The 25007-nt window shown below is 37.2% G+C and overlaps 1 protein-coding gene across 5 annotated transcripts in view; it reads right to left on the reverse strand.

Annotated features, from left to right (window-relative positions):
- Window positions 1-25007, reverse strand: part of PRKDC (protein kinase, DNA-activated, catalytic subunit) — an 86412-nt gene that overhangs the window by 18294 nt on the left and 43111 nt on the right. For all 5 annotated transcript variants that reach the window (XR_012649786.1, XR_012649787.1, XM_075023261.1 and 2 more), the window contains 24 exons: window positions 23943-24080; window positions 23626-23745; window positions 22533-22676; window positions 22166-22317; window positions 21415-21546; window positions 20860-20971; window positions 19274-19398; window positions 19032-19181; window positions 18431-18604; window positions 17432-17530; window positions 16550-16760; window positions 15781-15970; window positions 15183-15398; window positions 13755-13867; window positions 11652-11783; window positions 10332-10511; window positions 6759-6967; window positions 6170-6308; window positions 5394-5582; window positions 4659-4883; window positions 3928-4036; window positions 3107-3218; window positions 1329-1515; window positions 10-184 (listed from right to left, as the gene is read on the reverse strand). Coding sequence is in view for 3 of the 5 variants with exons in the window: in XM_075023261.1 (XP_074879362.1) it covers window positions 10-184; window positions 1329-1515; window positions 3107-3218; window positions 3928-4036; window positions 4659-4883; window positions 5394-5582; window positions 6170-6308; window positions 6759-6967; window positions 10332-10511; window positions 11652-11783; window positions 13755-13867; window positions 15183-15398; window positions 15781-15970; window positions 16550-16760; window positions 17432-17530; window positions 18431-18604; window positions 19032-19181; window positions 19274-19398; window positions 20860-20971; window positions 21415-21546; window positions 22166-22317; window positions 22533-22676; window positions 23626-23745; window positions 23943-24080 (3733 nt within the window). In the remaining 2 variants the exon portion in view is untranslated. The remainder of the gene's footprint in view (window positions 1-9; window positions 185-1328; window positions 1516-3106; window positions 3219-3927; window positions 4037-4658; window positions 4884-5393; window positions 5583-6169; window positions 6309-6758; window positions 6968-10331; window positions 10512-11651; window positions 11784-13754; window positions 13868-15182; window positions 15399-15780; window positions 15971-16549; window positions 16761-17431; window positions 17531-18430; window positions 18605-19031; window positions 19182-19273; window positions 19399-20859; window positions 20972-21414; window positions 21547-22165; window positions 22318-22532; window positions 22677-23625; window positions 23746-23942; window positions 24081-25007) is intronic.

Consider the following 25007-nt stretch of genomic DNA (forward strand, 5'->3'; position numbering starts at 1 on the left):
GGCAGTTACCAAGCAAGCAGATGGCTTTTAACACTGAGAGCACGCGTTCAGGACAACTCTGGTTCCGGCTGCAACTATGCGTAAAGCGGCAATAGGCATAATTCCACCTCACCAGCCAGTCTTCCCTCATTTTGGCTTCTTTGCGGAGGTTTTTCAGAAGCTTCTTGGCAACTGAGAAGCTGTTCTGTATTCAAATTAAGATAGAATGTTCAGATAACGTATCTGAAGAGGAAAGAAAACCTTTCTGCAACCAAATTAAGGGAGGAAGATTTAGGTAACACAAGTAAAGCTATAATAAAATGAAGAGGGGTCCACTGCTTGTTGGGTCTCATATTCAAAACCAGATTTGCACTAATGGAGAAATTTGAAAAAGGAAAAGAGAAGAACAGAGGTTTGACAAACTGAGGAAATTAAAAGCATTCTATCCACATGACTAAACAGGCATTAACTGTTCTGCACTACAAATACATATGGGGAATGTAACTTTGTTTATAATACCATTAAGCAAATCACTTAAGTTTGTGTATTGATGCAAAGTTTTATATAAGTAACATTAAAGGAAATCTTATTTTTCATTTACTCCTTTAAGTGTGTATAGTCAACACAGCACTAACATTCTATCTGGTTATTACAGTGCTCAAAATAAACTCTTGTCACTGATTGCAGATTTCTGCAGCATCTCCGAAGATGAGGGAAACCTCGACTTGCGTATTATTCGTCTTGTCTCAAGCTTGAAACACCAAAGGCCCACCATCAAAGAAGGCTATGTTACAGCCATTTTAACTGCCAGATCCGAAACAAAATTTTTAAGTCACGTAGCTTTAGTTTTTTATGTGTTAACCTAAGAGCATTCACAAAAAACCATAAACCTCCCCCAAATCATAAAATGTTTCATCATTGGTGATTGAAATAAATGATATTGATTCAATCTGAATTTGATTTGTTTTCTTGTACAGAAGAGATTATTTGTAAATGAGAAAGCATAATGTTTGTTTGCAAGCGCTCCTTCATTTAAAGACTGAAACATTTCAGGTACTTTATTTATCTGCCCTTTAGAGTGTCAGAAACCATCTGTGGATCAAAGGGGCATTCAGGCACATTTCCAGTAATGATAAATTATCAACAAATTTGTAATTAACATTTATCCATTTGTTTTCTTTCACTGGGGAACTGACTTTCTTGAGCTTTCAAAATGTCCTGGACAGCAGGGTCAAAAAGAGACAAGGTCCGCCCTGGGAAAAAGGTGCCCAAGACCACCTAAGAGACTTTTCCAGCTGTACTTCATATGTATTCCCACAAAATTGGAAGCTATCAGACAGTACAGTCACCTGTTTCCTGGCACTTTCTATCATCTTCATTTTCATGTTAAATTTGCAGCTTTTAATCATTGAGTAAATGTCTTCACCCTGCTGATCCACCTCCATTTGGTCATCAGCACTGTATTCGTCCACCTCCATACTATCATTGGCCTGATCACAGAGAAGTTTCTCCTGTAGTTTGTCAAGAAAGAAACACCTGCACAATGACAACAGGAGTACAAATCACTCTGGTATGCATCCAATGGAATGAACATTCAGAAGTGTTGATCTGCCCAACAATTAACAAAGCTAAGAAAAAATGGCAATCTATAGCGATCACCTTTAGCAATGGCTAAAGATAGCCCTCAGTTGGGAAAGTCATAACCACGAACAGGTTGACCCTGAGAGCATTCTAGAATCTTGAATTGACGAGATTAAGTATTAGAAAACGTCCGTAATAGAGTGGGATTTTTTGTTAGTTTGCTCTTTTAAAATCACAGCTACAACCTCCAAGTTCACCAAGCCGTAACTTGCATTCCAACCTGACAGAAGTACGAACAAACGTCAGTCTCATTTATATAGTGTAACTGCCAGGCTGTATTTTATGTCAACCTGCAATTCAAACATATATCACACGAAACACATGTAAACATTGAAATTTGTGTTGCAGAAAAGACCAGCAACTGTACTCAATTTTTGAAAGGGAACTGCCATGAATCAATGCTAAATCCTTTTCATTCTACAACTAGTCTTATCCAATTTAATAGCATCTCTTACTATGTCGACTGTTATTCAATGCACAGGATAGCACTACAGTTTGGAGTGGAGCTTGGCACATCCTTTGTCACTAATTTAAGATGAGATAAAGGTTTTCTAAAAGCACATAAAAGTGTTTTAAGGCACTGACAACTCTTCATGTCATGAATGTTTTGAGACTTTGTAAAGGATTAAAACCATACCAGGTATTCTGCATAATATTTAACTGCAATAAGCTCTTCTGTAGCCATGCTTTCCTGACACCAAGAGGTAATAAAATAAGTCACAGAGCAGAGTGGGTATCAGCAGCGCTGTTGAAGAAGTTGTCCCCCAGGAAAGGTGAAAGAATTTGTAGATTTGCACTGGAAGAATGGGTTGGGATGAAGACAGATACCATAGGGAGGACAGAAAACTTTCAAATTCAAAAAAGCATTCCAACTTCTTCGGAGCTAATCCAAAGGAGTCTCTGGAGAGCCTTTGTTCTTTCTAGCAACAGTTGCACAGCAGAAGTCTCTAATTACAGCACTGGTCATTAACTTTCCTATAAACACATGAAGCACTGACAGTGACAGGGCTGGGCTTATTTTGTACACTCCCTAACTTTGGAACTGCCTACAAAGTTCGTAGGTATTTTCACTTGTAACAGACAGGCCTTTTGGGTGGTATTGCACTGAGCTAAATGCAGCTAACCTACTCAATTACAAGTGGATGTGTTTAAGGGCTGCCGAAGTGGGCTAGCTTGCACAGCGCATGTAGTCACTAATGCAAGAAAATGACTAAACAGTTATGTTTCCCTATCAAAATACAGTTTATCCCCTGGCCATTTCTCAACCTCCTGTTGCTTCTCACCACAAGTTAGTCACACAAAAACTAGTTCTACTGACAGAGCTATTACAACTGTTAAAAAACAAAAAAAAGAAGTGTCATATACCAGATCAACACTCCCCCCCTGCCCCCACCCCCCGCTATGAAAACAAGCAGCATTGGAAAAAGCACCTCTCAGAACTCAACAGGCAGACAGAACTAAAGCTAACCCAGGAATGTAATTTTACCGATTTGTAATGATATCATCCCAGATGTTCATAGGATCCATTTTAGCATCTGGATATCTGCTTGTCCAGATTCTGAGAAGTCTCTTAAGGGAAGCCTGTGAAGTTAAGTTACCTAGAAATCAATTAAGAATACTTTAACTGCATCTAAATCCAAACAGCGTGAAAAAGGCCTAAACCAAACATTGCAATTTTTCTGGTTTGAATGTTAAGACTATAAAACAACCCACTTGCATTTCTGGGCTTGCATTAAATACACTACTAGGTGATCATGCTGCTTTTGTTTATTGCTGAGGCACAGGAGATTCAATAAGGACAGCAGTGTCAACTGTCACAGGATATCACCACTGGGTAGGTACCTTTCCATACAGGAGTATGCTGGAATATAGTGGAAATGTTAAGTAAATTTAATATATAATTTGGTTTATGCACATAAATTTGTATTTCATGCCTACCTCAGTAGCTATAAATTACATACCACATCCACCTTTTATCTCTGGTAACCATTATTTGCTACCAAAAGTGACACCAACAAAAATCTTAGTTTAAAACTATTACTTACACTTTTAAAAGAGATACTTAAGTCTTATTTCAACAGCCAGGCTAATAAAACTTTGCAATAGAACACAGAATTATCTTCAAGCCTATCTTACATAACTGCAGTAATTCTTACTGTCAATAAGATAGTAAGAAGTAATTCCAGACATATGCTCCTTCAAACAGGACTTCAGTCCTCTAATTGTGGAAACAGAAATTCAAATTTCAGGAGACCATGATTATTTAACACAATGAAAGGAAAATCACTTAAGAAAAAAAATCTTTACTTCTCTTGGTCATAAAATTGATGAAATCCTGTATTTCTGTCATAGCTTGTACAGACTGCAGTTTGGTCATTCGACTTTGATGTAACAAAGTATCAATACTGGAATAGCTCTGAAAAGAAAGGGAGAGATTTCATATACAGAATTTACAACACGGTTCTAGTCAGTGCTCTACAAACTATTTATCTGATGCTGCTATATATTATGGTCTACAGCCCAACCTTTTACAAGTAATTTAATAGCCTGTAATCTGAGAGCAACTCTGCTTTGGACAAGCATAGAGGCATATTCTAGCTGCAATTCCTATCCTAGGTTTTTGGATAGTCCTACAGTCTAATCAAAACTTGGTAATAGAAGGAACTTGTAACCTCTCAATGTAATACTCTCTTTTCAAGTTTGTCCTGGGGACAGGAGGCTTCTGAAAAGTTGAATGAAATAAAACTGCTATTAATCTGCACAAACAATTACTCTGAAAAATTTCTAATGGATGAAATCAGCAAAATAAAACAAATTAAAATGGGAGGATGCACTCCACTGGCTGGCTCACCTCCCATCACTGCAAGCAGTGAATTCAAAGGAAGTTTTGTCATATGATTGGAAATCACCTAGATTTCATTGTATTTGGGCAAGTGTTTCTCTCGAGAGTATAATCTAGCAGCAGTAACAGCAACAACAGTTTCATTGTTCATGAGTTTATACAGAGAAATCATATCAGAGATAGCAGAGATTGTTACCTGCATGAAGATCTGCATGCCATTGCTAATGTAGTATTTGGCTCTGTCAAAATCATCTTGCAGGATGTAAAGGAGACTAAGCTCTTGGCTGTAATGCATTTCTATAATGGCTTTCTTCTGTTCTGTCTTCATTGCCTCATCAATAAAAGTTAGCAAATTCTGGTCATTTTCCCCGCTGAGCAGTAACTTCAACTTGCTGCGTATTATATAGGGCAGATATGTCTCCTACAAGGTGAAAATATAGTCTTTATTTCTAGGAATGGCATATTAGATGATCAATTTTTTATTGTCAGTGGCAGATCAAATATATTTTGAATAGTATCCTTAAATGTTTTCCCTTTAGACAAATTTCAGTTTGCTAAAAAAATCACAACAGCTTGTTCTGATAGGCTCAAGAAGTTGTTAGCAAATCCTATCAGTTTGAAAACCAGTGGTTTGGTAACTCTTAAAACAAGAAACAAAAGTGATAAAAGCAACAAAAACACTGCAAGAAGATGATGATGATGATGATAAAGCTGGTCCTGTATGATCAGCCATAGACTCAAGGTAAAAATTAAATATTGTAAAAACAGCAGAAGTAATGGCTTCAATTATTTTATATATCAGACTCTCTGCTTATTTCCATAATAAAGTAACCCAAATAATGCAATCCATTTCCACCCACAATCACATTAGCATAGGACATCCCTGCAGAGATAAAAACAGTGCAGTATCAATGAAGTGATTTCTAAAAACCTGAAAAAATGGATCATTCCATGTTTTGCTTAGGTCTGGAGGTTTTCCACTATCGATATTAACAGTAGCACAATACTCCAGAGACTTCCACTCCGTGAGGTGGTCATAGCATTCCAGAGATGCAAGTTCCCAGAAGTCCTTCTCTGCTTCTGTTGGCTCTTCATCTTGCCAGTCTTCTTTAGAGAGTGCCTAGGGAATGAATTTGAGGGGGAGGAAGGTTCTCAGCTGGAATCTGACACTATTTTCAATTCTAAGTCACAAGGAACTTAATAATAATTCATTATCTCATAAAAATTATCTATTCATTTACCAGAACATGACAGCAATATTAAATGCAGAAAATGCAAGCTAGTCAGTATTTACATATAAATTCATTTCAGGTAGCTGTCTTTGGTAAATCTGCGTTTTTAATGCACAAAGACTTTAAAAGAAGGTTAAACAGATCTTTCTTTATTTTTACCCACTATAACTCAGATTTTCTTTGCTATGGACATGTGCACTTTGCTCTCTTGGGATGGTAATGTGCCCATGGTATTTTACTTGTCTGCCTAGGTGATTGTACATGTGAAGCTTTGTAACCAACAGTAAAAATATCATGCTTACTGCTCTCTTGTAACTGCTCATCTGTTCCCATGTCTTTACAGACTGAACTATCAATCAAACAAAACACAAGGACATTTTAAACAATATGCTGCTTCTCAAAATGTTTAATATTGGCTTATTAGTTTTAAGTCATAAGAGGTTTATCAAACAAAAAAATCTTGTTGTCATTTTACCTCATCATAATATTTAGCTGCTTCAGCATAATCACTCCTTGCTTCTGCCAACAACGCTTTCTGTGTAATTTCTTTAGTACCAATTTTACCACTGAAAATGCCACGAAGGACATCATAATCCCCAAGAGATCGGTAGAGCCTAGTAAAAATGAAAAGGGAAATCTTTTAATTAGTTGAACAGAGGTATATGCAAACATAAGCAATTTAAAAAAATAATAATTCAATAAGCAGTAATACTACTAGCTTGTAATAGTAAAAAAAAAAAAAGATATTTCTTATGTAAGATCATAAATACATATTTAACTAGATAATCTTCATCTTGCAGGGTAATACCTGAACTATGAAAACTCCTCAGTTGAAAAATCTATGAACAAGATGTTTTTCAGCAGTCTGATAGCACCATCAGGATGCACAGCTGTTAAGTCTAACTTGTCTAACTGAAAGATAGTAATTAACTGACAAGAAATTAAAAGCATATCTATTTCTAAAAGACGGAAAGACTAAAAAAAGAAATCCCATAAGCCATAAAGGCAGAGTTCTTCACAAGGCAAACCTAAGTGTGAGTAAATTGTCTCAAACAAGAATTTACTTAGCAAGTTCAATCCATCTGATCACATCTGGGGGAAGCTCTGCCCTCCCACGCATCCGCTTGGATGGGGGCTCCTCTGCAGGGGACAGAGCCATCAGGGCGTGCTCCAGGAGAAGGATGCCCACTGGTTGCTGTAAACTTGCAAGGCAGCTTGTGCTCACGTTAGCTGAATCCAGTTCTAGTAGTTCTCTATGCCGGTAACTCATTTCCTATAAAATAAAAGAAAACAACAGGTGTCTACTTGGTCTAAAACTATGCTGATAGTTATCTTTTACAGATCACATATTTGGTATCCCTTTTCTTACAGCGCAAGCTTTGGAAATACTGTTACATCTCCAGAAGTTCCTAACTCCGGGAAAACCGGAATATTTTCCTTCTGTGCTGTTGCTCTTCTGACAGAGAACAGTAGAAAATAACCCCTCTACTTCGTCTGTCTCCAGGGCACAGGACAACTCTCTCGACAGAAACTCAGGGGAAGTGGGGGAGAGACAGATGGACACATTCACAGCCTCAATCTTTCCTTCTCTTTGTTGGCAGTGTGGTGCCTGCTACACAACATCTGCATTTCACTTAACCTATTGAGCGGTGCACTCCTGCCATAAGCCAAAGGCACAGTTTCTTCTCTGAGCTGGAGGCTTTCTGTCCACACACTTACCCAGTTTTAGCATACCACAGCTTCCTGCTAGACTCATTTAGTACTGTACTCATCTAGTCCTGCCTGATTTGAAGACATGACAATATTTCTAGCAGATCTTTACTGTATTTAACATTAGTCCAACTACAGAATAACCTCTTTTTCAGGGATAAACATTCTTGTTTACCTGAAGGTTTTTTTAAATACTTAAATCATTATCCCGAATACAGGTAAATATATCAAGAAAGCAGCAGATGAGTTTATTAAAGCCAGGGTTTTTTTTCACTCAAGAACCCACAGGAAAGTTGCAATAATATCTTAATCAAACAGAAAGAAAAAAAAAATCTACAACATGGAAAAGAGATAATATAACTTTCACTACAAGAAACAGTACTGAGTTTTACAACAAACATTAAAGTTTCATTCTTGCATCACAGTATGTTCAAGAACACTAAGTGAAAAAAAGATTGCTATTTGGAAATTGCAGCAGGAGACTGTGAGAACAACCAAGCTACAGTTCTTTGATAAATAGCAACCACCACAAAAACTGCAGAATAAGTATCTGACATAAGCAAACTCATTACACTATTTGTGTAGTTGAGACTCTTGCACCAATAAGTTTGTACTCAATAAAAATCAGAAAAAGAACAGCTTCCTGTACCTTCCTGAGTTACAGACCAGGTGTATCCCAATGAGGAGTTAGCATATGCTTCACTTGCTATTCAGGCAATTTCAACCAGCAGTTTCTATCAAAGCTGTACATGTGTCCCAGACACTCCCACGTACAGGCACACATTCTTTGACTGCCAACTTTTGGGGTTACAGCAGGGATCATGGCAGGAACGCAGCGCCCACTGCACAATCTAAAAACTTAAGAATAGCTTTGCTAACGTAAGACCAAAACCCCTTTCTCAGGGATGCCTAGGAGAAAGTGTAAGAACCGTGCAAATATAAAGGTATGTCCACAGAATTAATACCCTCCGAAACTCATAATTTACAGACATCATCCCACATCAGAGGAGGTATCTTTCTATTTACTGCATTTTGGTGACTATTTGATCACTTACCTTCTGAAAGCAGAGGGAATATTCCCTGCTCTGTATGCAGTGCATTCTGCCTTTACTTGCACCACGTTCAAAGATTAGGACAAATGGCATCCAAGCTGGCCTGACAGCTAAAATACTTATAAGGCAATTATATGTTCTTCAGAGGCCAGGTATCTCTATGGAGTCTATGTAAACTTTTGTCATGGGGTTAATTTCTTTCTTAGTATTTCAGCTGGTTTTTAATCTCTCCTGAAAGCCAATCCCAGAGCCTCATAGTTAAATTTTAAGATTATACCTGTAAACAAAACCAGCTCTTTTTATCAGCAAGTTACTCTCCTGATAGGACTTGAACCTGTAGAAGACTAAAAAGTCAAACACCCAGAAGGAAACGGCAGTGAAGTAGGAAGCTTTTCTGAAACAAGCCAATATTTATTATACTGTTGGTATACAGGAAACAGAAGCTGTATTTCCAAATGGCCAAGCCATTAGGACAGCCTTTGTGAGCCAGATGATAGCCTCAGCACTGTATGCTCTCGCTCATCCTTTCCCAGCTCCCTCTCTTGATCAATATGAACTCTATTCTCCGTTGGGGAAAAGACTTGCTCTCACTGTTATGCAGGATGCTCAAATACACAGGCTGAGGCTTGCCTTTGTGCTGCTGTTCTTTTGTTATTGAATGGGAATGGCAATGAGATGCTCTCACCACTCTTACAAAGTCTGTATTTTTGACTAATTTTAACTTACCTATTTTTTGAGTCTTCATTTTACATCTATTCAGAAAGAAAGTAGCCTAACACAATGGTGTTATTACTAGGGTCTAGCAGACAGCATTATTCAACACAAAGAATAATACCAAGACAGAGAACCATCAAATGCAATGTCAAGAGGGAATATTAACAGACAGCTATTGTGAGATGCTGGCTCAAAAAATACCAAGACAGCCCAGAAAAATCCCCATAGCATTTGACCTTTTATGCAGCTGCACTGAAAAAAAAGTAAACAAGAAACTACATTTTTTCAGATGCGTAAATACAAGTACTAAGAAGCAAAGTTTGTCACTGTTTAAAAAGCTAGTCCAAACTAGATGTCTCTCCTGTATTACGAATAACATCTACAGTCACAGAGTGTTTAAATTTCCATAACAGAAAAGAAGAAGCCATTAACTACCACTCAAGCAAAAGATTACTTTGAGAGCTACAAATCAGATGCAACATTAAGATCGAATGTTAAAATACAGTGACAAGTATGTAACAGGTGCTTGGACAAGTTTTTTTTATCTTCCTGAAAACTGGGGTAAAAGATTAAGTTCACAATCTATTCCAGGTCAGTATATTCTCATAGCAGAATGGCTTGTGTTTCCTTTCCAGTGAAACGGCTATGGTGCACCCACTTACTCTTTGGTGGGACCGAATCCTTCTCTCATTACTGAAAATCCCCAGACAACTACTTCAGGGGACTAATTTGAAAAAATAAGTGAGAGGCTAACAACAAATAGTCTGACAGCTACAGATACCCTCAAGACATCAAAGTATTCCTCAGTACGTACTTCCTAGAAATAGGAAGATAAGCACATGACACCCATGTAACCCTTTCAGTTGTTGTTGTAGCTTTCATTTAAAATCAAGTCTCTTCTTGTTACTGATGCAATTAAAACATTAAAAGGTGACTCAAACTCTGCAGATCAGAAACTGCAGAAACCTTGAAAATCAGTTCAGAGGCATGAATTACCTTGTTCACCTTAACAAGAGCCACTTGAAATATCCATTTGGTTAACAATTCTGTTTCCATCTGTCTAAATTTCAGTAACAGTATTTAACCTTCACTGCCCCTGGGTTTATCACACAGACAAAGACATTACATTCAGTTACTTTCATGCCGTAGAGCAGGATTTACCTGGATGCACGCAATGAATGGTGGAAAGTAAGACAAGCTCATACTCAGGAAATTATTGAAGTTGTTCAGCAGCTTCTGGATGATGGCTTTTTTCTCAGAAGGAGTTTTAGATTTTTCTACCTCATGAAAAATTCCACCAAACAAACTGCTGAAAAGCTGCTTGGCAAATGTTGGATCTTTCTGTAAATTACAACAAAAGCAGTAAGGCCACTGAAATTTGCTGTGACACAACAAATAAAATTAAGAAATATGACCCACCTTGTACCTAATCCCTATGTGGACACTCTTTGGGAGTGGAATAATTAGTTTGGCACGCATCACATCTATGCTGGGAATTACTCTACTACCTATTCAAATCCCATCTTAATTCTACATAAAGAAACTCCAAGACAATGTAGATTTCAGGCCAGAGTGCTGGTGGACAGCATGGAATTTGCTATTTTCACATATTCACAATTCCCACTACATGAATCAGACATCCAATATCATCTTATGGACACCACTGCCAGTGAAGAGGGTTTCAGGAAAAAACAGAAGACGTCAACGTGTGAGGAGACCCGGATCTAACACTGAGGCAGCTAACACAAAGAGACAGACTGTACAGACAGACAGTTCCGTCTGAGATTTAAAGGCATTTTTTCAACCCAGAAACACATCTGTATGTGTAACATAATCCTATACATTCTGGTCTACCATGGGACTGGAGTTTGGTCTAACTCTTGATCTGATGCTATTCAGGTAACTCATGAAGGTGCTACTTCCTCTACATAGAGATAAGGGACCCTCAAAAGAAAGTAAATACAAAGGTAATCAGGAACACTGTGACTTCCCAAACACTGTAAAATGGGACAGATTCAGCCTACAGTTTCTGCTGCTCTTCAGGTAGGAAAAGGAACACTGGATCAGCTTTACTGAGTAGTCTGAGTCCAGTCTTAGACACAGTACCTTTATTTGTATTTTTACAACTCCACTATAGCCTTATTAAAGAATAAAAATGGCTGTTTTGTCGCTGTACAGTGAGATGTCCTTTGCAATAATGTCTGTAAAGATCACTACCATCTGTTTCTCAAGCAGAGGAACCCAGAGGCAATGGACAGCAGCTGATGTCTCAGGTCCTCTGTTTTCAACTCAACTGCTCAGGTGAGGCAAGCTACAAGGCATCTTCTCTTATCACTGCACGAGCCCAGGGGTAGGAGAAACACTCCCTCAAAACAGACTCTTTAAATGCATATCACAGTGGTTGACTTTGAAAGCAGTTGCCTAACTACATGTCATTTTCCCTAGAAAACTTCACAAATGACCTTTGAAAAGCAGACAGACCTGGGCAAGGCCCTGCAGAGGGGCAATGAGACTGCAGTATTCAATCTGGATGTCAGGAAGGTCTCCTACTCGGTAACTTCTGTACAAAGTAACCTGGGCATCATGCTTCATCTTCAGCTCAGATTTCATCTCCTAAAATGCATTGCTCATGTTAAAAAAATAATACTACTTAGAAAGACCTGTATCTAGATAAAACAAAATAAGCAAGAGCATTTCTGAAGTGTTTTATAAACTTTTGCCATACTTGTTAAACAAATACCTTTTCTATAAAGCTGTAAAATGGTTAAACCCAAAATTATCTTAGTCAATTAAAAACTCCAAAGTCTTGTTCATAGACTTACTTCAGCAATTAACTTTTAATATTAATGCCTTGTAGTTCCTGCTTCCATACAGGTAGTATTTAAGTCATTTTTAAAGAGAATGATTATGACTAACAACTAGCGAGCTGCTATGGTTTAATAAGTTACTGTCTGCCAGCTCAGCCACAGTAGTCCATAATATGATGGTTCTTAGCCTGGCCCAGGTGCAGAGTAAAATGAAGTTCCTAAAGCTAGTGTGTTTTATTTCACACAGTGGGATCGGAAGGGGAAGGAAGTAGGATGAACCTAGTAGAACTGATTCCTAGGAAAATTTAAACCAAACCATAACAACACTTTTGTAAGCTGCAGTTGTTAAACAGCTGCCCTGCCTTTTGCTGAGGCTTAAAGGAATACATTTAAATTGAATAAGAGCTACTACCAGATATAGACAGAACTTATCTCTTCCTCTGTCTTTCTTCCTTTTCATAGCACTGATATGCTGTAAGGAAATCAGCAGTAAATTTAGAGGTTGGGATTTTATTTTTAACTACTGCCATTACCAGTTAAACCAGCAGACAATGGGTGAATATAACCATTGGTAGAATGGAAGAGGGAAACAGGAGAAAGCTTGAAGATTTTTTTTCTCTTCTGTAAATCCTTTGTAATTTTGCTGTTTGAGCCTGTTTTTCCTCTGCACAACTTCAAAGGGATGATTTTCAAAAAACTTTCAAGAGAAATATGCTGGGAGAAATTAGGACTGTTAAAGCTATTTCCAAATACTTTCTTGCTCAGGACCTACTTTTTCCTGTTTTGCCCCATCAGGTATAGTATTAATGCAAGCCACCAAGTTCCGTTTGTGTTTAAGTGCAACAAATCTCTTGAAAAGTTTAAGAGGTCCTGATAGCATTCATAGCCTCTTCTGGTCTTTTATTGCGGAATATCACAGGGGGTTTTGTTGGTGTATTTTGGACTGTCATACAGAACATGTTTACAGGTTCTCTCTTGCAGGGTGGGAGGAAATGGTAGCTTTAGCCTGCAAGTAAGTATAAATTGGCTAAAAATAGGTGTTTGTGTGGTTCTTCCAGATGTAAATTCTGTTTACAGAGTTGTCTGCAGCTGCAAAGAATTGTAAGAGTGTCTCAAACTGGTAGCTCTCAATCCTGGGTTCCTTTGCTTTTGGTCTAACTGCTATCATTTTTGGACGATAATCTATGTTATTTTTAGTAACATGAACCTCTGAAAAACTGTTACAGAGCTTAAAAATACTTAAACTTATTGTAAGTACATAACACAACCAGGAAACCCACATAATACTAAGTTTCTGGCCTTGATAAACACTCAGCAAATTATTATTACTGACTTTCCTTCAGGTTAAAAGTACGCAACAATTCTGGTTAGTCCATCAGCTGTATCGCATTTTTTAGTTCACCTTCAGACACTGGATAATGTTCTACAACTACTTCTGCAGAGCACTGTAGCTTCAAGGAGCCTAGTTTCCAGGATGACAACTGTAAAGAGCTTCCCATTGCCACTGGGGACTCCATCACATAAAATCACTTCATACACATTAAGTGGTAGACTGCAAGCATTATCATCCAGCTCTTTTCTCACTCATGCTAAGTAGCATCATTTAACTTTAAGCACATAAATAGCATGATTTCCAAATAAAACCTTCTAAAGCTCTTGAAGTAGCAAGAAGTATATTACACCTACCTTTTCTTCACAGAAGTACTTCTAGAGATGAAGTACGAGACTGCAAATGGCATTGGGATTTAAGGTTTTAAACTTATTTGAATTGACAAACCTTTTCTCTCTTCTGTTCAGCCACACCTTTTCTAGCATAAATCAGATTGAGTTTCTCTTGGTCTTTCAAGAAACGTCTCCGCAGTCTTAGAATTTCTGCTCGTTCTTCTATACCTAGGGAACACATGATCATGTCCACAGCTTTTCCCTTCTCAAGCAAACTTCAGATTTAAGGCAAGAGCATCATAAAACAACAAACATCACCTTTTTATTTACTAGCTTACCAGCTAGTCTCTTAAGTTTCATATCCAACAACTCAAGGCAAGGCCTTTCAACAAGACAGCAAATTAGAACAAATGAAGGTGTTCTTAGGAGAAGAGGTAATAAGCATTTACATAAAAACTTAAAGCACATGGATGAGGTATAGGGGTCAGACTATTGTACTGGGAAAGGCAATAAAATTCATGAACAAATTTGTCCCATATGACAGATTTATTTCAAGCTCTCAAAGGCAAGTATGGCATTTGCACCATATTCCGTAAAGTATATAGCTTCCTACATAGAAGAGGTGCTAAATATATTCAAAGATTGGGTAATAAAAATACAGTACTATATTTTTTAAGTCACTATTTCAGAGCTGTCACTGGATCAACTCCTGCTCAGGACAGTCATGGAGAAAGGCGACTTTACAGTTTGCTCACTTCAGTCCACTTCTAGGAAAGAAGAATGAGCTAACTAAAACACACCACTATAACTGGTATTGTCCTGTTAGAAGACCAGGGACTGACTGGAAGGTAGACTGATCCCTCTGTTTCTGTACTTCAGCATGGTCCATTCAAAACTGCCCTGAAACACCTCTCAGGTATTGAAAAGGTCTGTCTTTATAGCCCTCTGCCTGAACTCCTACTCTCATCCTTCCAGTCAAAATTTTAATGACAAAGGAGGCAAGGGTAAAATGGGGAGGAAATGGGGAAAAGGAGCCTAAGCCATTCCAGAACAGTACTGATATTTTTCAATTATCGACTGGGTGGATGAAGGAGCAGTCTCAGAAAATAGCAGGTAGTTTAATGACAGATTGCAATATGTTGCAGATCATGTCAGCACAGCTGAAATTGTTTGGAAAAAGTACGTTTAAAGAGATCTCTTCTTTAAAGAGAAAAGCAGTTAAATTTAAAACAGAAGGGACAGAACTCTCTGACATTCATGCTACAATTATCTTAGGGAGAGGTAGGAATGCAAAGATCGCATCAGCTGGTTTCTTATCTAGTCAGTTCTTTTGTCTAGCAACATAATAGTTTTGCAGTTCCTAGCACAATTCTAGCTTTTGCCACACATTACATATTGCCACACAGTTCTGAAAACAAAATCTCTCAAATTGAACCTCAATTAGAATATATCAAAGATAATGGACTGTCAGCCAAATAACTGACAAAGATTGTCTATAAAAATGTCGTATTTACATAGAAATCGCATCATAAGGCTTACAGACCTTTAGTTTTGCTGTCCACCTCATCTCCAGGCAAACCCAACCTTTTTTTCCCGAAATCCGGCCCCACTGGTTTGAATGTTACTTGTTTAAATTTTTCACTCTGTTTGTTAACCAACAGCATGGACGAAGACAAGGATTCGGAAGATGAAGGAACTGTATACTCTGCTAACGTGTCAATGCTACTTCCAGTTAGCCAATTAAAAGAACTTCTACCACCTGTAAAAAAAAAAATAAATTGTAAAAAAGCTGTGACATATCCACATATAAATCAACTGAAAACATCTACGAAGCAGGTAATTTTCCTTCCCCCAAAATATAATTCCCCGTGTTTATGGGCAGAACAGATTTCAAGCTGTTAGGTAAGAAACAAACTTCTTTTACATTAGGCAGAACATAAAATACATATGAGACTAATAAAAATGTGACTGGATGGTTTTTCTCATGATGTCAAAACAAAAAAAAAAAAAAGCCCTTGAAAACAAAATATTAAATGCATTTACACCTTTACATTAAAAATTCATATGTGACAGAAATGAAGAAAATGAAAACATTCCCATAGCAAAGAAGAAAATTTCAGAAGACACTGGTCTGGACTTACTGACATGCTGTGTAGGTGTAAATTCATATCGCTGTTGGGTAGCCCTCACTCGACCACTGACTGACCCAGAAGCTGAAAAAAATCTTTCTTGTGATAAATTCCTGTGGATACTCTGAGAAGCTTGAGTCTCCACAAACATAGGTGTGAGCACAGTGCTTTGATAACGCCAGCTGGAATTAATTACAAAGTCCTATGAACACAGAAAGATTTTAATAAGAACAGTAAGAATGGAGGCTTTTTGCCTTCCTTCCTTGATACAGATAGCAGAAATTAAAGCACAGAATTTAAAACATCATCCCAGGTACAGGGGCAGAACTTGACTATTAAAAAAACCCCAAACACATAAAAGTTCTCCACAGTGAGCTTTTTTGCTGAGCTAATTTGGGCTGGTCAGCTGAGGACTGATTTACAGCTCTTGTACCAGTACTCCTTTTTCTTCACAACTTTTCTCCAGTTTATGGTGCTTCTCTTGACTACCCTCTTTTTTAGGTATTTCAGAACTCTATACATCAACCATACTTGGTATATATAATTATTTTAGTTAAATCTTTTTTTTTTTTTTTTTAAAAAGAAAGCCAAATTATTGCCCCTACAAAAATCAAACTTCTGGTACTGTGCATAACCCATGACTGTTGCATCTGTTAACTATGGAGTACAAAACACAATTTCAAAAGTCTCCTTCGCTACGCCATTCTTGTCCAAGTGGTAACTACATTAAGGAATAGAATTTGACACATGCTTGCAGGCAGGATAACAAATTACAATTCACCTGAAATTTGCATTCAGACAGTGGATGCTCAAATATTTTTCTGGAATAATCCGGGCTCTTGCTAGTCATTTCAAGCAGAAAATTTGTGATCAGACTCAAGTACTGTGTTTCAATCTTGGTGGAATATAAAGAATTTAACAATGACAGCATGCGATCAAGAGTATTTGTGGGTAACCTTGTCTCATCACTCCAAAAATTCCTAACAATTAATCTGTAAAGGCAAGGAATAAAGTTATTCATGGTTATCCGCTACCAGAAAACACAATGCTATCAAAAAAGTCAAGTTAAAAAAACCAAAACCACAGTAAGACTATAAAGCCTTCAACTAACCCTTTCATGCCATGGATCTTCCGTTGAATTATACCAAATTCCTCATTCATCTATCATGCTCTAGGCCATTCAACTAATATTAAAGGTGTACTCTGAAATTATTTCTATTGAGTTGTTTTCCTCTTGAGAAGTGCTATGGCTGGAGAAGCACAGAGATCTCCTATCTTTTGCTTCACCAGAAAATTAAAAAAATCCAACATCCTCCAACATTTAATCTATTTTTGTGTGTTTGTGTATAATGAGGGCCTTCTTGTTTTTCAAAAACACTAGAACATTAATGCAGAATTAGGTCTAACATACTGAAACAACTTCTCCATGGCTTAGAAGTTTGTTCAAAAGCTCTATGCTTCACTTAAATTTGGTGTAAAAGTATGGGACGCAATTTTATAAATTAACTTACTGGAAGAAAGGGAGATAATGTTATCTCACTGTTATGCTTTAATATTAAAATACTTTAAAAACCTCTAAGGATCAACTCTTCTGTTATAAACAAAGACAGACCAATTTAGGGATTCATTACTTCAGCCAGTCCTGACAAAACTGTTTACTCACTGCAGTTCAGCATTCTCATCAATTAGTCCTTGAAGCAACATTTCTTTTGCCAGTTTGAGTATTTCCTGAGAATCACCATCTGCTTGGCTTTCTGGATCACTGATGGTAAGAGAAAAATGTCTCTTAATGACTTCTCTCAAACAATCCATAGTAAAATAAGAGGATGAGGATGGTGGGAGAAAAGGAGGAACTTGCTCTTCTCAAAAATCTCAACTTGGCATGACAACACTGCATTTTTTTCATAACACGAGGTCTTAATGGCCAAAAATGTTTTGCCTCTCCACTACTTAGAAAAGAAAAAAAATCAGAAATCTAAGTAATACATACTAGGTATTTATTACAAAGGCCAAACAGAAGTAATTCTGAGTTTGCAAAGTTAAAACTGAGAAAAAGGCAGAGAACTAGCTTTTCCCAAGTGATGCTAGAGTAAGAATTGACTATACTTTTTCTTCACAATAATTATCCATTCAAATAGTAAGTTGTCTTGGGAAAAAGCACATTATAGAACCCAACTACGTTAGATGATTCAACAGCAACTCACTTGTCAAACTGAGTCCGTGCCTGTTCCCTACTCTAAGGGGTCAAACAGAAAGAAGGCCTTTATACTACCAGATTGAAGGGATCCAGATCATGCCAAAGTGCCTTAATACACCTTCTATTTACAAGCAAATTTCTCTAGGGTACAATTCTTACTAGTTACAAATTGCAGCAACAAGAAAAAGTGGAAGCATCAGAGCTAAGACCTCTTATGCCATCATGCTGTGGTGATGCAACACCTCAGTTCTGGGCTAAAGTTCAGGTCTAAGTATTTGTCCCTTAGTGGAAGTGATAAAATTGCCACCAGAGGCCAGAGCTACTTAGGCAAACCACAGGCTCTATTCTTCTGTGAACTGGAAAAATCCCACACTGAGGGACATGAAGCTGGAAGACCGTGTTACAAGCACTTTCACTCTGCCTGTGAGAAACCACTGAAAGACAACATCTGGAGTGAATACACACCTGTAATTATCATAAATCCACATCAGAATATCATACATTCGCTGTCGACATAGTACAGAAGGGTGAGAAATGAACCCTGTCACTCCAGGAAGAAGCTCTTTAAGTTCTAGTGGTTTTAGTTTAGATAGCATCTTGTACACTATATCCAAACAAACCCTTTGCCTTTCATCATCCCTAAAAAGAGAAGGGGAAAAAAAAGAATAGTTACATTGCTTTTCTCTTCACTGTTACACACAGAACCAGAAGATCAGTTTAGGTTTTAGCAATAATATTTGGTTTTGCATAAAGGGCTTTAGGTAAATACTTTTGAGTTCAACCTAAGAGTAAGAATACAACTAAACTAATACATACTACAGAAATTCACATCCCAGTGGTGTTTCAGCTTAACGCTATTTAGGGTTTTTTGTTTGTTTTTCACAGTGAGCTAACCATCTTAATACTTAACTCCCAGATTCCATTAGCAAAAATTAGGAAAGCAGTGACCAAAAAGTGAACATGAATTATAAATGCTTCTGAATGTAAAATTGTTGTGGCCAGCACAGAAAATATTATCAAGAAATCTAGACTACGCATCCACATTTGTAATCACATGACCACTCACCTATGATTCATGATCTGGATAAAGTCTTTACTCTTTAACTGCAAGTGGAGATCAGGTACTTCTTCTGCCCGGCACATTATTACTTCCAGACAGCAGGTTTTCATCACACCATGAAGTTTGGGTATCAAAAAGAACACTGCGTTCATAAACCTTAACATAACCAGAAGCCAACAAAGAAAAGCAAGTTATTTTCTATTATTCCTCTAGATCTACAGTGAACATACATGTAAATAATGACATACCTGTCAGCAAGGGGTGGAAAATTCTTAACAACTTTATTCAAGCATTGAATAAACTTATCCTGTTGGGTGTTCTGATGATGTTTTAATTGTCTTATGACAAAATCATAAACTGGATCTTCAAGTACCTGAAAATGAGAAAGGCAGTAAGACAAGCATAGACTTAATGACACATAGCTCTGCTGCTGTACTGCTTCATTCTAGTGCATTTTGCTAGGCAAGATCCACCGGCCTCATCTTGACATTTACGGTGCTTCATGGCTGCTGTACAGCTGTGTCTAGCTGGAACACATGATTACCTGCTTAAACAATACATTTGTGAGCTTCCTTTGATTGGTTTGGAACCAACAGCTTAATTTTGAAATACAAGTTCCTTAGTATGCTTATATAAATAATAAGTAGCTTCTCATTCGGTATGGCAGACTTCCAAGTAATGAATATAAAACAACAGAAATTTTTAGTGAAAAGGTGAAAAATAATCAGCAACCTTCACTTAACGTCAAAGAAATAAGCTTTGTATAGGATAAAACATTTGCAACATCTTTGCTCTTTTATTCAAAATACTGCTTATAATTGAGCTTGGAAGACTGAAAGAGAAGACTGCAGGAATTCAATTTATGAAATATGCTCTACAAACTGTGAAAGAACAACCAGAATGCAATTAAGTGAGGAAAGAAGTAAGAATAGTAGCATGAGAAGTAAGAATGACCTACAACATCAGACTAATAATCCACTTAGTCAATATCTCAGTATTTTTTCTCCAACAGCAGCTGCAGAATGATATTTAGGGGGAGCACATGAGCCCAGCTGCATTTTGTCCTCCTTTTCTCTCATACAAGCCAACATGCATCCATCATTAGATTAAGGATCTTAGAGTGTACATTGTTGTCTATTGTTTTTAGAAACTGTTCATGGATTTTTTATTTTTTTTTTTGGTGCATGAATTTGCCTTATTTCTCTTTGAACCTGCTGATGCTACTTACCCCTAGAACCTCTTCTGGCAACAAATTCCTGAAATTCACTAACTGTTGCGTAAGAAGTACTTCTAGTATCTGTCTCAAACTGATTTCTGTGATCATTAAGCACTATCCCCTAGTTCTAATACTGTAGAATTTAGTGAGTAAGTTTTGCATTCACCTTATCCACTACCTGGAAAATAACTGGATTCAAAGTTAAATGAAATACCTTTAAATTTTACATCAAAACTTGCAAGTTATTAAACAACCTCAGATACAGATATTCAAAAGGTAGTCCCAAACCTACCAACTTGCATTTTTTTCTCCCCCTTAAAAAATCCCCCAACTTTAAATGTACCATCCCAGTGTTGCTGGTTGGCAAAAGCTGAACAAAGCCTCAGAAAGAGACCATTCACTGTTAGCTCCAAAACAGCAGGGCAAAAACTCTGCACTTCGTCTGCTCTCAAATTCTTTTCCTCTTGAGTTAATAGTTCAAATCTTTAACTCAATCTGTTGGACAAAGACTGTTGAGTTTTAAATACATTCGTTTTTGGAGCTGAATTGAGTAGTCATATAAAAGATGTACATAGCATTAAGACAGGAATGGTCAAACACAGAATACAGTTCACTTACATTTTCTCTCTCAGCAATGTATCGAAGAGCGAGTCCCAACACTTCTGCTGCAGCTGCATAAACTTCTTTATACTTTAATAAGCCCATGTTGCTGGTCAAAGCCTGAAAATACCTAACACAAAAGGTAGACCTGCTGTAAGCCACTACTCCAAGCATCCAATTTTAAACTGAAAGAAAAAAATTCACCTGAGCTGCCTAGGGGAACAGTAACTGCTTTTAAAATTGCTGAATAGAGCACAACATGGATTTTCTACCTGCAGTGTTTCAAATCCCTGCTTTAGCAATTCCCAACTCTGTTAAATCCCATGAAGCTGCAACCCTGGGGCCCACTGTAAAAAAGCTTACATCCTTCTCCATATTTTCCAAAATAAGTGTGGTTTGCAGTTTGCAGCTAGAAAAGCATTACATCTGACAGACAATAGCAAAGGCATGATGGGACAAATGATTCCAACAAGCAATTCAGCTCCCATCCAGCTTCATACTGACAAGTTAGACTTGCTCTCTTTGTCTTAAGCTTTTAACAAAATCATTTGCAAAAAAAGTTGCATTTCTCACCTGACACGATCTATTTCACACTTTGGGTCAAAGGGAGGTAAATTGTTAGCAAGAACAATTCCCAGCAGCTGAATTCCCACTGAATTGTCCTTTGTATCAGGGTCTCCACGAGAAAACTTTTCAAATATTAAACTGTTGGATAAAAACATAAAAGTAATTATATAGCTGAAACCCCCCAAAATACACACCATAAATCACTCACTCTCTGTATATACAGACATATACACACATACAAACCCACCAAAACCAGCAGAAAGTATGTATATATGCATATACCCTCCTACCAAAACCAGTAGAAACCATATATTCAGAAAGAAGTATTTAGCTTCAACGAAGAAGTCTCTGCACAAAAAAAACCCAAACCAAAAACCCCAAACCTAAAAAGAGATTGTAAGCCCACACAAGTTCTCTGCAACAAGTTCAGGAGCACAGCAGATCACAGAAGTCTTAGTAAGAGTGCACCAATTTTCAGCGATAATACCCAAAATTTCAAATAAAACATAAGTCTCTGCAGATATTACTCCTGCTTTTGCTGTTGCAGTTGTAATCCTCTACATGGTCATCCCTTTGTCTCTCCTTGTTTTACAAATTAAGTTACAACCTTTGGAGAGTTCAGTTCTGAAGTTCTACTGTCAACTCTAGGGACAAAAAGTTTACTCTTGCAGCTGAATTTACCTTTTCATCTCCCTTGATAACATTCACTTATATTCTTGAAATACTGATAAAAGAAAGCAATTGTCTAAATGCTTACCTGTAAGGTATGGAGAGACAGTTCTTCCAACACTCTATAACTGTCTTTATGATTTCCAGATTGTGTCTGAACACAGCTCTTTTTTGGTGAAAGGCATTCCTCATCAAGAATTCAAGCAATCTGTTAGCTAAAATCTCATCCTTAATATTCCCCTACAATGAATAGGAGCAAAAATAAACATAGTGACTCCAACATGAAGACATATATTGTTTTATGAAACAAAGCAAGAAAATAAGCTATTTTTGAAGTTAATATCTAAAAGAAACAGTGGACTCATGTAGAAAATTATTATAAGTGCATAATAAACTCACTCATTCCTTATCAAATGTTCACAATAATAATAAAAATGAATTTCACGTTTCCTTACTTTTGGAGTGGCTACACTTGTCCAGGAAAGGATAGTAACTACTATTTCCACTACCATGTAATGAATCCCTTCTCCTCCGTTATTCCCAGAAACAACAAGCTGCAGCAATGGACCAAGCCACTGCTTTGCATAAGGTCGGAAAACCTAAGGAAAACAGAAGAATCAGTGATCAAGTACAAATTATCCAACCATTCAATAACCTGTTATTTAATAATCATTACAGGTTAAGACTGCTAAATCAACTGCTTATCACTTTGCTTAACCTCTGAAGCAACAACTACAAAAATTTTAAAATAACTTTAAAATAAAAAGTATCCATAACTACATTCCTCAATTCTGCTTAGAAACTTTTAACCAAATATTCACATAAATTATTTCACTTGGGCCCACATAATATGGCTCTCATGCAGAAAACCTGTCCCTAAAGGATCTGAAAGAGTATGCCATTCATCTACCCTTCCATTTCAGACAGCTTTAGTAAGAAAGTAGTATTAAGAGGGTATAAAGCTTCTTGAATTAAAATTCTGAAATTCAGCTTTTTTGTATTTTGGATTTGGAATATTTCAGACAGAAACATTATACTTCAAAATCAGTATATGAAATGGGGCGAGAATGTTTTACACAAGAATGAGTTAGAAAACGTTTCTTCTCAGGCAAAGACACATTATGGTATCTTAATATCTTCCTGCAACCAGAACATCATTTAGCTCTAAGGGTTTCCATAAGACTCATCTGTGACCATTAAAAAACCCATTATATTTGCTTCTGCAGAGATGGCAAACATAATCAGCCATACCTCTTGCCCAGTATCAATGAATCACTTACTTATAGTTTACAGAAGACACATATTGTGGACACCCTCTACTTACAGAGATAGAGTTTGGGAGAAAAAGTATTTATATTACATTCAAAATACTGGCACTACCTGGAATTTTGGGCTATGAATGCACTCCCTTTTATCACGGCAAACTACTCAATTTGAATGCCCCAAAAAGTCTCAGCCGATGAAAGAGCCTACCCCACAAGAATTACGCAGTTGATATTGCAATACAACTTATGTGAACAGAAAAAATATGACAAAGAAATTACTCACATCCTCAGTATTAACAATAAGTTTTGCTATGAAGAGGCGAATATTTAGTGGTACTGATGGGTTTCCTAATTTGCCATGCAGAAATTTCATCCAAAGAGGAAGATCTACTGGAACTGTCCCCTGAAATTTAAGAGATTACCAAAATCAACTCACTTCTTGGAACACACAGGCTTACCAAACCAAAAAGCCTCCAGCTTGAGCCACGCAGGTCTCATTATAACATAGCCAAGAAAACTAATGATTGAATTCCTTCATTTATGACTCCCTTTTTTGGTATAATTAATGAAAAAAATGCCAACTTCTTGGTTAATACTGGCCTCTTCCACTTTGGGCGTGATCTGGTTCCTCTGCATATGTTTAATCAGAGTGGTCATAGAAGCCATACATTCATGTTGGTTGAGTTCGTCCATTTCCAGTTCCATCTCATCATTTAAAACCATGTATTCTGTGGCCTCCTGAAAAAAAAAAGTGTTACTATGATTAATAACAACACTATTTTTAAAAAAATCTTGATAATGCCATGAGTCATTCTGATCTTATCTGTGTTTACAGATTTGACTATACGCTCAGTGTGCGCAACATCAAATGTGTTGTTTAAACAGACACCTCCAAAATATATGTACCAGCTGTGCCCATCTTTTACTTTGTGCCGACAGATGTCAACCTCATGTTACTCTGACTTTACTACCTGCCAGGATAGGTGTGGCAACTGCTGGAAGCATGAAGAGTTAGCTGAACCTCACAGAAATTATTTCATTTCATAGCTGAATGAACATGTTAACACCTTTGACAGGGGGAAAGCCTTATTTTTACAGATGTGCTGTTTCACACTGACTAGCAACCACAGCAGTTCTCTCTTTTGCTACACAGAGTAAATCACAAAAGAAAATTGTTCATAGTTAGAAATTACAACATGACTACACAAAGCAGATAGGAAGTACATTTCTCCTTAGCTTCACTGCAGCTAAAATACCTCCTTGCTCCAAAACTTGGAAACAGTTTATCTTTACCAACATTAACAGTTATTTTGATAGATTTCATCTTCAGTGCCTATGACACTTTTACAAGCTTTCTTTCTGTTTTATAGCAGATATCTATCCTATCAGTATTACTGTTGATTAGACACTTCTTGACTGCAGAAGGAACACAACTTCAAGTCTTGGAAAATATTAGATGCTGTTCTTCCAAGAGCAACAGTTACATACAAGGTGCCACAACAGAGATATAAAAATAACACCGTGTCTGATCATTTATTCCATGCATTTGATACAACCAGCTTGGTCAAGTGCCTTCAAAGACCGAAAGAAGGAAATGAGGAATCCAGGTGCCTAACAGCAAAATACAACCATCACAGGATAACCCTGAGTGCACACAAAGTCACA

This window comes from Buteo buteo, chromosome 3 (genome assembly GCF_964188355.1).
Source record: "Buteo buteo chromosome 3, bButBut1.hap1.1, whole genome shotgun sequence".
Classification (NCBI taxonomy): Eukaryota; Metazoa; Chordata; class Aves; order Accipitriformes; family Accipitridae; genus Buteo; species Buteo buteo.